Source organism: Dipodomys spectabilis, unplaced genomic scaffold (genome assembly GCF_019054845.1).
Source record: "Dipodomys spectabilis isolate Male_0828 unplaced genomic scaffold, ASM1905484v1 ptg000512l, whole genome shotgun sequence".
NCBI classification, from domain to species: domain Eukaryota; kingdom Metazoa; phylum Chordata; class Mammalia; order Rodentia; family Heteromyidae; genus Dipodomys; species Dipodomys spectabilis.
In genome coordinates, this window is record NW_024871189.1 from 1,330,131 (window position 1) to 1,341,975 (window position 11,845).

General features: G+C 66.0%; 1 protein-coding gene across 1 annotated transcript; it reads right to left on the bottom strand.

The window, feature by feature from the left end:
• Window positions 1-302: 302 nt before the first annotated feature.
• Window positions 303-2,633, bottom strand: Actg1 (actin gamma 1). Its single transcript, XM_042670039.1, has 5 exons — window positions 2,511-2,633; window positions 2,194-2,433; window positions 1,485-1,923; window positions 1,202-1,383; window positions 303-1,114 (listed from the first exon to the last, which is right to left on the bottom strand). The coding sequence occupies exons 1-5, from the start codon at window positions 2,631-2,633 to the stop codon at window positions 971-973; spliced, it is 1,128 nt and encodes a 375-aa protein (XP_042525973.1). The 3' UTR covers window positions 303-970.
• Between the last annotated feature and the right edge of the window lie 9,212 nt (window positions 2,634-11,845).

Sequence of the window (11,845 nt, forward strand, 5' to 3'; positions counted from 1 at the left end):
ACTCAGATTTGAGGATTATGGTTCCAAGCCAGCTGAGGTTAGACTCTGATCTCCAATAATTGAACTACTCAAAAAAGCCAAAAGTGGCCTTGTGGCCTAGGTGGTAGTGCTAGCCTTTCGGACAGTCCAGCCAATGTCCAGGCCCAGGACTGGGTGGAGGGTTTGAGGAACCACATAACCATGACCTTGAAGCTCACTTGGGAGTGCCCGTGAAGCCTCCAGTCCCAGGCATGGGAACTCTCATCCTAGACTTCCACCAGGGGTACCTGACCCCCAGCCCATCCCCACAAAACAGACAGTCCTGTGTACTGCAGCACTTTATTTCTCCTTACACAATGACGTGTTGCTGGGGCCTAATGTTCTCACATAACAGTAGAAAACCAAAATCTGCTGTCATCTCTTAAGGAATTGAGTACAAAAAACCTTACATAAATTAAATGAATAAATTTACAGGTGTAAATGCAAACCGTTTCCAACTCAAGGCAAGTAACAACCCACAGCGCTCGGGAGGGAAACACCAGTGAAGAACGGAACTGGTTCTAAGGCTCGGACTTTCCCACCCAGTGAGACCGGCAAGACTGAAGTGACAACTGGTTCAGGGACGCTTGCCAGCCTTAGCAATCCTGGAACCATCAGCTCTGACCCGTTAATACCCTGCCCAGGTCACTGCGGGGCGCTCCAGAGCCGCGAGGCCTGGGCCTCTCCCCCAGTGCGCTCACGAGCCACGTGGGCTGAAGGGCTGAAATCAAAGATATGCACAGGGTATTAAACATATACCAAGGGAACAGTAACTTGAATACAAGGTCAAAGTCGGCAGCGAGTTCTACAACCCGGTGCTGACTCAAAGACAAATTTCTTTTCAAAGGCTTATTCCAGTCGTCAGGCCAGCATGAGGTGCGTACGTTTGCAGGGCAAATCGGTACTTCAGAATCCGCTCATGCAGCAGGTGCTAGGCACCTGCTCAGTCCGTCTAGAAGCACTTGCGGTGGACGATGGAGGGGCCCGACTCGTCATACTCCTGCTTGCTGATCCACATCTGCTGGAAGGTGGACAGGGAGGCCAGGATGGAGCCGCCGATCCACACGGAGTACTTGCGCTCAGGGGGGGCAATGATCTGTGAACAAGGACAGCTGTGAGGACTGGGCTTGCAGGCCGTGGCCTGGCCCCCGCCCCCAGACCCATTCACCATTTCCAGACCTACCTTGATCTTCATGGTGCTGGGAGCCAGGGCAGTGATCTCCTTCTGCATCCGGTCGGCGATGCCAGGGTACATAGTGGTGCCCCCGGACAGCACCGTGTTGGCATACAGGTCCTTGCGGATGTCCACGTCACACTTCATGATGGAGTTGAAGGTGGTTTCATGAATGCCACAAGACTCCATACCTAGGAGACAAAACTCCCTCAGCTCTGCACTTCTGCTCTGAGCATTCCCACTCCAGCCGCTGGCGGGGCCTCCCAGGCGGCCGGGCCGCACGAGCACCTACCCAGGAAGGAGGGCTGGAAAAGCGCCTCGGGACACCGGAAGCGCTCGTTGCCGATGGTGATCACCTGCCCGTCGGGCAGCTCGTAGCTCTTCTCCAGGGAGGAGGAAGAGGCGGCGGTGGCCATCTCCTGCTCGAAGTCCAGGGCGACGTAGCACAGCTTCTCCTTGATGTCCCGCACGATCTCCCGCTCGGCCGTGGTGGTGAAGCTGTAGCCTCGCTCGGTCAGGATCTTCATGAGGTAGTCTGTCAGGTCCCGGCCAGCCAGGTCCAGACGCAAGATGGCGTGGGGGAGGGCGTAGCCCTCGTAGATGGGCACCGTGTGCGTGACCCCGTCACCGGAGTCCATGACGATGCCGGTGGTGCGGCCGGAGGCGTACAGGGACAGCACGGCCTGGATGGCCACGTACATGGCCGGGGTGTTGAAGGTCTCGAACATGATCTGGGGAGAAACCAGCATGGCAGTCAGAGGCCGGAGCCAGAGCCACCCTCGCCCCCTCCACATGCAGCATGCCACAAACGTGATGTGTGGAGAAAAAAAGAACAGAACACAGGCAGAAACGCAAACAAGAAACCTGGAGGCTTCAGGAAGGAAATGCCAGGAAGAGGAACAGAACCCTGGAAATACCAAAGAAACACTTGAATGTCAGGGAACAAAGGGGAGCGAAAAATGACTTATGAGAGGAGGACTGAGGCCCGGGCGCGGCCCTACCTGGGTCATCTTCTCGCGGTTGGCCTTCGGGTTCAGGGGGGCCTCGGTCAACAGCACCGGGTGCTCCTCGGGGGCCACGCGCAGCTCGTTGTAGAAAGTGTGGTGCCAGATCTTCTCCATGTCGTCCCAGTTGGTGACGATGCCGTGCTCGATCGGGTACTTCAGCGTCAGGATGCCCCTCTTGCTCTGGGCCTCGTCGCCCACGTAGGAGTCCTTCTGCCCCATGCCCACCATGACGCCCTGCGGGGAGAGGTGGTCAGGCCCGCCGCCCGCCCGCCGCGCGCGGGGCCCGGGGCCGGGCGCGGCCCGCCACGCACCTGGTGCCGGGGTCGGCCGACGATGGAGGGGAACACGGCCCGCGGGGCGTCGTCGCCGGCGAAGCCAGCCTTGCACATGCCGGAGCCGTTGTCGATGACGAGCGCGGCGATTTCCTCTTCCATGGCGACCTGCGGGCGACGCGAGGGGGGTCGGACTCGGCCGCGGGGCCCCGCCCCGCCCGGGCGGCCCGCACCCTGCGGGCCCCGCGCGCCCCGCGGGCCGGCGGCACAACCGTCCGCAACGGCGCCGGCCCCGCCCCGCCCGGCACCCCCCGCGGGCGGCCGGGACGCCGCGGCCTCCCGGGGCCGGGCGGGGCCGCGGGCCTCCCGGGGCCGCTTACCGGCGGAGGACGAGACGGCGGAGCGACGGGAGGACGCGGACCGGGGCTGGCGGCGGCGAGTGAGACCGAGCGCGGCCTCCCCCGCCGCCTTTTAAGCGGCCGCGGGCGGCGCGCGCGGACGGCGGCGCGCGCGGCCCCAGAACATGTCCATATATGGCGATCTTTCCGAAAGCCGGGCGCCCATTGGCCCGCGCGCCCGGGACACGTGGGGAGCCCCTCCCGGCCCGGCCCGCCCCCCGCCCGCGCGCCCGCCAACCGCCCCGCCCGCCGCGCCCCCGCGCCGCCCGCCCCGCCCCGGGAGCGCCGCGCGCCGCGGGCCCGGCTGCGCCCCGAAACCGCCGGCCGGGCTCCGCGCGGGCCGCGCCCCGAGCCGGGGGGGGCCCTGCGGCCCCGAGGCCCGACCGCTGCCCGGGGACCCCGGGAGCTCGGCCCGCGGGCCTGCGCGCGGAGGAGGGGCGCCCGCGCCGCCGCGGGGTCGGGGGGGGCTTTGTCTCCCGCCCGTCACGGTGGGCATTCTGGGGACACTGAGGCAGGGAGGGAGCCTAACTTCCGGGTCCGGCGCGCCCCGCCCCGGCCCTGGGCGGGCGCGCAGGCCCCGCTCTCGGTTTACCGTATTAGGAAAAGGCCGGGGTCCGGGCGCGCGGCCCCGGGCCCCGCAGGCGGCGCGGGCCTGGCCGCCCTCCCGGAGGCGCGCGCCGGGCACCGGCCGGCCGCCCCCGCGCGCCCGCCGCCCCGCGCCGGGCCCCCCCCCGCGCGCCCGCGGCCTTGCGGGGCTGCGCGGGGCGGGCGCGTTCGCCCGCGGGCCGGGGACCCCCCGGCTTCCCGGGGCGCGCGGCCGGGCGGAGCCCCCCGGTGCCGCGGGGTCTTTGTCTGCGCCCCCTGCGGGCCCCCCGCGGGGCGGGCCCAGGTGCGGCCCAGGTGCGCGCGGCGCGGTGCGGCCATATTTGGCGAAGTCGGCCCGCGGCCGCCCTGAGTCACGGGGCGGACGCCGCGGACGGGCGCCGGCCGCTCCTCGCCTTATTTAGTCAAGCAGGCCGCCCATTGGCCCGCGAGACAAAGGGTGCGGCGGGGGGCCCGGGCCGCGCGCGGGGCGCCGAGGGCCGGGCCGGCGGGCGGGCGCGCGCGCTGCGGCTGGGCCGGGCTGGGCCGAGCTGGGCCAAGGTCACCCCGGGGTCGTTCTGGACGCCGGTGCGGCGGAGCGGCCCACCCCGCCCCCCGCCGGAGCCCCGGCGCGGCCGGCATCCCGGGGACCGAGGGGCCGGGACGGCGACTTCCCGGGTGGGTGTGCCCGCCGTGGCCGCGGGGCCTCGGCGTCCTTGCTGGCGCTGGCTTGATGCCCTTTGTTGTCACTGTGCTGCGCTTCTCACTTTGCATTCTGCTGCTTCGCCAGCTCGAAGTTGAGGCCGGGCTGACCCTGCCCGGGGCCTTCCCACCAGATCCTCCTCCGCCTCTGCCTCCATCCCCACCTCAGCCCTCTCCTCTTTTGCACCACGGGCCCAGTACCTGCTCCACCTGCCCCGGCCCCTCGGCCTCTCCCGGCCACCATTGGAGGCCCCAGCTCCTTCCTATCACCACGGCTCCGGTTCCCAACCAGAAGAGCTGGTGAGACCCAAGCCCGGGTCTGGAGCCAGGCTGTAAGTACCAAGGCTAACCGCTCCGGTGACGTCCTGGAAGACGTGCCTGTCGCTCAGACCCGTGAAGAGGATAAGGGAACGTTGGCCTAGCAACTTTCCTGTAACTCTGAAATAATCTTGCAACAAACAAACTTGAGTGTGACGCTGGTGGCTCACACCTGTAATCCCAGCTCACTCAGGAGGCTGAGATCTGAGGATTGCAGCTCAGACAGCCCAAGTGAAGAAAGCCTGTGAGGCTCTTACCTCCAGAAAACAAAGTGGCAAAAACCCACACGCTGGAGGAGGCGCTGTCACTCAGAGTGGAGCACTAGCCTTGGGCAAAAGAGCTTGAGGACAGCATCCGGGCCCTGAGTTCAAGCCCAGGACTGATGGAAAAATAAATATAAGGCAAAATTCTTAAAAGTCACTAAAAAGAGTTTATTGACTCAGCCTGCTTCTCTAGTTCCCAGTTGTACAGAGATCACTGACCTGCTAGCTGAAGATCTTTCCAGGGCCCGTGGAGACTGGGACCTGGGAACAGTGTTCTCCAACAGCCGCCTCCCCTGGCTGCTCAGCTTGGATACTCTTGGGTTTGGGCTGAAGGCCGTGGGCTGTGGGGCCAGGGTCCCGCGCCTCTTCTCTGCCAGTTCTGAAACCCAGCAGTCGGGCTGCGTGGTCACGCCCGACTTGAGTGGATGCAGCCTCTGTCCAGGACTCGGGCCACAGCTGGGGCCTCGCAGAGAGCCCAACACTGGGAGCCAGGTGGGGCAGCAGGCACGCTCGGGGTCAGGGTGTGAGCCAGACCCAGGGTTGGTCACACACTGGGTCAGAAGGGTCTGCAGGGCGTTGCAGGCACCCCACGTGGCTCTTGGCAGGCTGGGAGTTAGCCAGGGTCACCCCTAAGCCGAGGAGAAGAGCCCCCTCTACCCCTCTGTCGTGCAGCAGTCAGGCGGTGTCTGGGAGGATGCAGAGCTGGCCCCACACGGCAGCACCGGGGCTCCGGGTCCTGTGGCACGCCCTGCCTTGGCCAGCGGGCGCGGGTGCAGCGGCTCAGGGCTGCAGAGCAGGGGCCTTTCTCTGGAACAGAGCTCCAGCACGGACACCAGCCCTCCACCTCCCAGGCACCCTTGCAGTTGGCTTGGGGAGGGTAGGGGCCAGGCCTGAGGCTGGGAGGCCTCCCGAGGCTCGCTGCTTCCCACGGCCTCACCCCTGAGAGACGGTCTACACTCGCTCCCGAGCTGCGGGGCTGGTGAGAAAGGCCGTGTCACCTGCTCCCTCAGCCTCGTCCCTCCCGAAGGCAAGCACCCGGAAGCTGCGGTCTTCCCAAGCCAGCTTCCGTCCCTCCCTTGCTCAGCCCCCGCTGCAGGTCAGGGCCGGCTGCCGCTGGCCTCCATGCCCCCCTCGATGGAGAGCGGGAGCGCTGCCCTCTGCACAGGGGCTCTGCGGGCCGCCCTGCCCTTCACTGGCCTCTGGCCACATCTGGCTGTCCCTTTGCAGCTGGCCGCCTCCCCACAGGCTGGCCCTGTCACGTCCCCAGCGCTGGGGTCCCAGGGCACTGTGGCACAGACCTCCGTGAACAGCTGAACCCTGGCATGTGGGGAACCGGGAGGAGGGAGATGGAGAGTCGGAGCTGGAGCCTGGCGGGCAGCGAGGAAAGGAAGTGCAGCCGATAGAGCCATAGCCCCGTCCAGACCTCTGCGCGTGGGGGAGGCAGCCCAGCCTCCACCCCTCCCCCCACCGGAGCTGGCTAGCACCACACCAGCTCCACGGGCTCCACGGAGGCCAGAGGCTCGGCCTGGGACGGAGGCAAGGCATGGTGGACAAGGCTGGAGGCCGCCTCTCCACCTGCACCCTGCCTGTGACCTCAGGATGACCCCCATGCCCAGAGTGGAGGGAGACGATGCCAGGTGGGGGGACTGGAAGGGGCACCTGGCCTCCTTTGGAGGGAGGGGCTGGATGGGGGGAGGGCCAGCACTGGGACACAGCCCCTGCTGAGCCTGGCTCCCAGGCCAGGCCCCGATCTAAGGGCGCTCCCGCCGGTCAGTGCAGGGCGGGGCTGGCATGGCACAGCCAGGCTGTGTACCTCTCACCCCTGCTTGTCCGCTCTGCTGCCCCTGTGCCCTTTAGGGACCGGCATCTCCCAGGGAAATCGGCCTCCGGGGGAGTCAGGGCCTGGCTAAAAGGAAGCGTGTCAGAGAGCAGAGCAGCCTAACTCGGCGTGCCCAGATGCGGGTGCCGTATCTGTATCTGCCCCGGTCACTGTCAGGGCTGCCCGTCTGCCTGCCACCCCGGCCCTGTGTGTGTGTGTGTGTCTGCCTGGCCTGTGCAGGTGGACAGGGTGGGGCACCATTTCAGGCCTCACGGCTCTCCAGGACAGGACACTGGGGACGTGGACAGGTAGGCACAGGGTGGGCGCAGGGCGGAGCTCAGTGCTCCCAGATAGGCCTTGGCTGGGACCGGAGCCCCTTCCTGTGGGCACGCACCTGAGGACAGGGCCAGCAGGTGGCGCCCCTGTATGGGCTCAGGAGCTGATGCTGGAACGGGATGGTGTCGCTCCTGGGCCGACCAGCAGGCGAGTCCTGAGCACTGGGCCCTGCCCCTCACCCAGCTGTGCCTGCCCAGGCCAGGAGCCGCTGCCCCTCCAGGCCGGCTGAGCCCCTGCGCCGGCCTGAGGGTGACCAGAGCTGGGCGAGCTCCCTCCACCAGGCTTGTCCTGGAGGAGGTGGAGCTGTGTGTGCCAAGGCCTCCGGCATTGGACGGTCCAGCATGCGCCTTCTTGCTTGGGGTTTGGGTGTTGTGCTGGGACTCTTTGGTCACACACTTGCTAGCCTTGGCTTTCCAGCAGGACAAAGGACTCCGGGCTCCCTCTTATTTCCAGGCAAGGCCTAGGCAGAGGGGCTGCCAGACATTGTGGCTTGGGCTGGGAAGGTGGCTCAGTGGTAGAGTGCTTGCTTTGCATGCACAAGGCCCTGGGTTCGATTCCTCAGCACCACATAAGCAAAACAAGCTGGAACTGATGCTGTGGCTCAAGTGGTAGAGCACTAGCCTTGAGCTGAAGAGCTGAGAGACAGTACCTAGGCCCAGAGTTCAGGTTCCACAACAACAAAAAAAAACACAAAAAAGCAAATATTGTGGTTCTACAAGTCAGGCATACGTGACTCACACTTGTAAATCCTTCCTACCCAAAGACTGAAATGAGAGGATCAGTATTCAGAGCCAGCCCTGGAAAGTGATGGCTCACGCCTGTAATCCTAGCTACTCTGACCTGAGATCTGAGGATCCAGGGTTGAACTCAGCCCAGGCAGGAAAGTCTGTGAGACTCTCTCCAGTTAACCACCAAAAGGCCAAAAGTGGAGCTGTGGCTCAAGTGGTAGAGCATCAGCCTGAGCAAAAGAAGCTCAGGTATAGTGCCCAGACCCTGAGTTCCAGACCCAGGACCGGTGCGCGCGCGCACGCACGCACACACACACACACACACACACAGCCCTGACGTTCCGTATTTAATAGAACAGCTTGTGCTGGAGCACAGCAGAGAGCAAAGGCAGACAATCGTGAGCTCTGAGTTCAAACCCCAGTACTGACCAAGAAAAAACACTCAGACGTTAGAAAAAGTGCCACCCCACTGTGGGGGAGGGAATGAACCTGGGAAACAGGCATCTTGAGTAGTTAGTAGCTTTTGTGCATGTGTGCAATTCTAGAGACCAAAACCCAGGGCCTTGATCCAGCAGAAGTAGGAGTTTCCATGAGCTGCCCTGCTTGGGGGGGGGAGGGGGGTGCGGCACTGGGTGGGAAGATGCACATGCACTGAGCAGTCCAGCACCGAGTGCCCCCCCCCACCTTGCTGAAGGGAGCCTGTCACCCTAAACCAGGCCCACAGGCCCTGGTAAACCAACCGAAGCCAGAGTAAGAAAACCGCGCCTGCGTTTGTGTAAATGGAACTGCTAGGAGCAGAGCTCCGCCATGAACAATTCATGAGGTGCCCGCCAGGCGCCCTGCCCAGCGCCCAGGGCCCTTCAGAAGCACTGCGGGTCAGCCCTCCCCCTGCAGGTCCGGGGAACTTGGTGACAGCTCAGCAGCGGGCAGCCACCAGGATGGACAAGCAGAGGTGTCAATCAAGGCAGGGGTGGGGCCAGCCCAGGGTCCAGGGCTGCAGGCTCTGTTTCCAGCATCCTGGGCCAGAGGCCAGCCAGGAGGGTGCTGTGCTGCCCCGCGCACGCGGCCCGTGCCTCCATGCTGCCAGCGTCCATGCTGACAGGCATCCGGCCCTGTGCATGTGCTGGTCGCCATGGCTGTGGGCAGAATGTAGCAGGGGCCGGGCTGTACACCACTGCCCGGGCCTGAGGTGCAGGTGGAAGACTGGCCGGAGGCCACCAGTAAGAAGACCCTCCTGGGGCCAAGAGACCCGCCCTCCCGTATCCCAGGGAGGCTGCCATTTCCTAAGAGCCCTGGGGGAGAGGACGGGTCTGGGGGCTTCGGGCTCTGTGCTCGGCCTCCAGTGATCCCTTCGCCAAAGAGGAACAGGCTTCAGGGCTGTCTGCTGGGGGAGTTTGTCAGCCGATAGGGCCCTGCTTTCTGGCCCATTTGTGGCCAGGAAGACCCAGGCCTCCAGGCAAGCAGATAGCGGCGTGAGTCAGGCAGCCTTGCGGGCCGGCCCGGCGGCGCCCTTTGCCAGAGCAGGCCAGGCGATTCCGGCTCATGGAGTGGCAGCAGCCCTGAGTACTCCTGGAGGCCACAGCCGCAGACACTGCCCCGAGGGAAGGGTGCTGAGCGTCTGTGAGCAACGCGACCTGGCCACCCTCCGGGGCTGAGGTCTAGGAGAGTCTCCGAGGCCAGGCTGGCCCTGGGGCTGTCCACACACCCTCCAGGCCAGGCACACGTGCACGGCGCTGTGTCTTGCTGCAGAGCCTCTGCCTCTTGCACAGAAGCCAGCCTCCCTGTGCCAGCCGCCAGCGCTCGGTGAGCCCCTGTGGTGTGCTGGGAGCCTCGCCTCGCCGTGACTCCCAAGCCGAAGCGCTGCACCACCGAGCCAGATGCGCCCGAGCCTTGGGGACTTGGGAGGCAGGGGTCAAGCGACCTGTGCAAACCGCCTGCCCCTCCCCCCCGGGCCTAGGAACCCCACCCTTCAGCTCACATGCTTGGGTCTGTGCCAGTAGCCCCATCCGACTCAAAGCTGTGGAGCCTCAAAACTGAGGGGCCCAAAGGTAGAGTGCTTACCTAGCAAGCAAAAGGTCCTGAGTTCAATTCCCAGTATGGCCAATGAAGGGAAAAAAACTGGAAGGCCATTGCTGCTGCTGGGCTCTGCCACCCAGAGGCCCAGCGCCAGGTTCCCCCTGCCCAGCGCCTGGAGGCTGCCAGTGCCACTCAGCGCTGATGAGGCCTTCGTGCTGGTCAGAGACAAGGCGTCCAGGTTCCTGTGCAGCCCAGTTAGGGGACAGGGCCGAGGAGTGGCTAGTGTTGACACCCCGGCAGTGCGGGCACCTGCGGTGGGGGCACAGACCCACTGAGCCAGGCCTGGGAGCTGGGTTGGGGGGCCGAGGGTGGGCACCCCCAGTGAGGAGCCAGGCCTGGGAGCTGGGCTGGGGGCCGAGGGTGGGCACCCCCAGCGGGGAGCCAGGCCTGGGAGCTGGGCTGGGGCCCCAGGGTGGGCACGTCCCAGCGGGGAGCCAGGCCTGGGAGCTGGGTGAGGGCCGAGGGTGGGCACCCCCAGCGGGGAGCCAGGCCTGGGAGCGGGGTGGGGGGTCGCATGGAGGCAGGGGGTTCCTCCTGGGAAGGCGCTGTGCCCGGCCCGTGTCCTGGCTGCACACGGCCTCCTCGCTGTGTGGGTTGCGGAGGCCGAAGACAGCCTGTAGTGGGGCTGAGGAGAGGTTGGCGGGCACAGCACAGCCTGTTGCTGAACCCCAGCCTGAGCCCCTTCCTTGGAGTCTGGCACATCCCTCTGCACATGCTCCAAGGAGGTGCCCTGGGCTGGTCTCCTCTGCGGGGCCGGGGGCCGGGGCTGGCCTAGGGCGGCAGGGCCTGCCTAGAAGTGGGCCACGTGGACCCTCGTTCCTGGTTCCAGGAGCGCGAGGGCCGCACACTTTGATGGGGCAGTGGACGCGAGTCTGGCCTGGGCCCAGGATGGGCAGCTTGGGTTTCCCTCCTTGGCTCTCAGCCCCCAAGGCAGGTGCGGGCCACGGCAGGCAGGCACGCTGCAGGGCACGTGGAAGCCCCCACAGATGCCCTCCGTCTCAGAGCGGAGAGTGTGCAGCTGGGGGGCCCAGGCTGGGAGCCAAGGACGGCTACTCCCGGTGTCCCTGGGCCCCCGCGGTCCCATCCTGCTCCGAGTCCAGGGAGCAGACTTGGCCCTGCGTGGCCCCCAGGAGCCAAGTATGCAAAAACCCTAAAGTCGGGCAGCAGCGTAGGTCCCTCACGGACACCCAGAAAGTGTGCAGAAGGTCATCGGCGGCCGGACTCCCCGAGCTGCCTTCCAAGAAGGGCCAGGCCCAGGCCCAAGCTGAGCGGGGCCCACGGCGGCCCAGGGCCCTGGCCCTGCACCTGCAGCCTGGACTGGGGCACACTCAGCCGCGCTGGTGCACACGGCAGACTGCGCCCTGGCTCCGGGGCCTGGGGTCCTGGGCCCAGCCCTGCACCTGACTAGCACCCTCCACCCCCTTCCTGAGCTGAGGGGTGGGGTCCCAGCAGGGCAGGGTGGGGCCCCTGGGGCAGCCACAGGCCTCAGGGCCAGAGCCTAAGGTCAGAGGTGAGTGGGGGCTGCGGGCTGCTGGGGAGGGGCCACTGGGGACGGGGCGCTGGGGAGGGGGCCGCTGGCTCCTGGCAGCAGGAATCAGAGAAGCAGCAACCGGATCCCAGGGAGGGCCTGGTGCCGGGCGGAGGGCTGCGATCCGGTTACCACTCTGCTGTGAGTTTTCCATTGGGCGGCTTTTTCTACCCCAGGAAAGAGCCGGGCTGGTCTGATGGAGGCCTGGGGGTCTGAGGGCCCCTGAAGTGGGCAGGAGGAGGGGTCAGGAGGTGCGAGGGCCCGCGAGGGGGCCTAGGGCTCCAGCCAGGACCCAGGCTGCAGCAGGTGGAGGCCAGAGGTGGTCAGCCGCTCCGGCCACACAGGGCAGCGGGCTTCGGCCTCAGGGCTCTTCAGGAGCTGCTGAAATCCAAGCTGGGAGTCATGAAAGGCAGCCGCCGCCGCAGCCTCTCCTAAGCCGCAGCCCTGATCCACCCCCCTGCCCCCTCCGACGCCTGCTGACCATGTAAGACCCGCCCGGTGGCCATGGCTGCGGGGCGAGAGTAATGCAGGAGTGGGCGACGGGTCCATGACGCCAGCTGGGCCTCTGGGGGAGCCCAGGGGGGAGCTTCCTAGGCCCCACAGGGGACCTGGCCAGCCCCGACG

Excerpts from the sequence above, each read along its gene's own strand:
- Actg1 (XM_042670039.1), bottom strand. The coding sequence starts at position 2,633 with ATGGAAGAGGAAATCGCCGCGCTCGTCATCGACAACGGCTCCGGCATG. Across the intron at positions 2,434-2,510 it reads TCGGCCGACCCCGGCACCAG|GGCGTCATGGTGGGCATGGG; the intron begins GTGCGTGGCGGG and ends CTCTCCCCGCAG. Across the intron at positions 1,115-1,201 it reads CCAGCACCATGAAGATCAAG|ATCATTGCCCCCCCTGAGCG; the intron begins GTAGGTCTGGAA and ends CCTTGTTCACAG.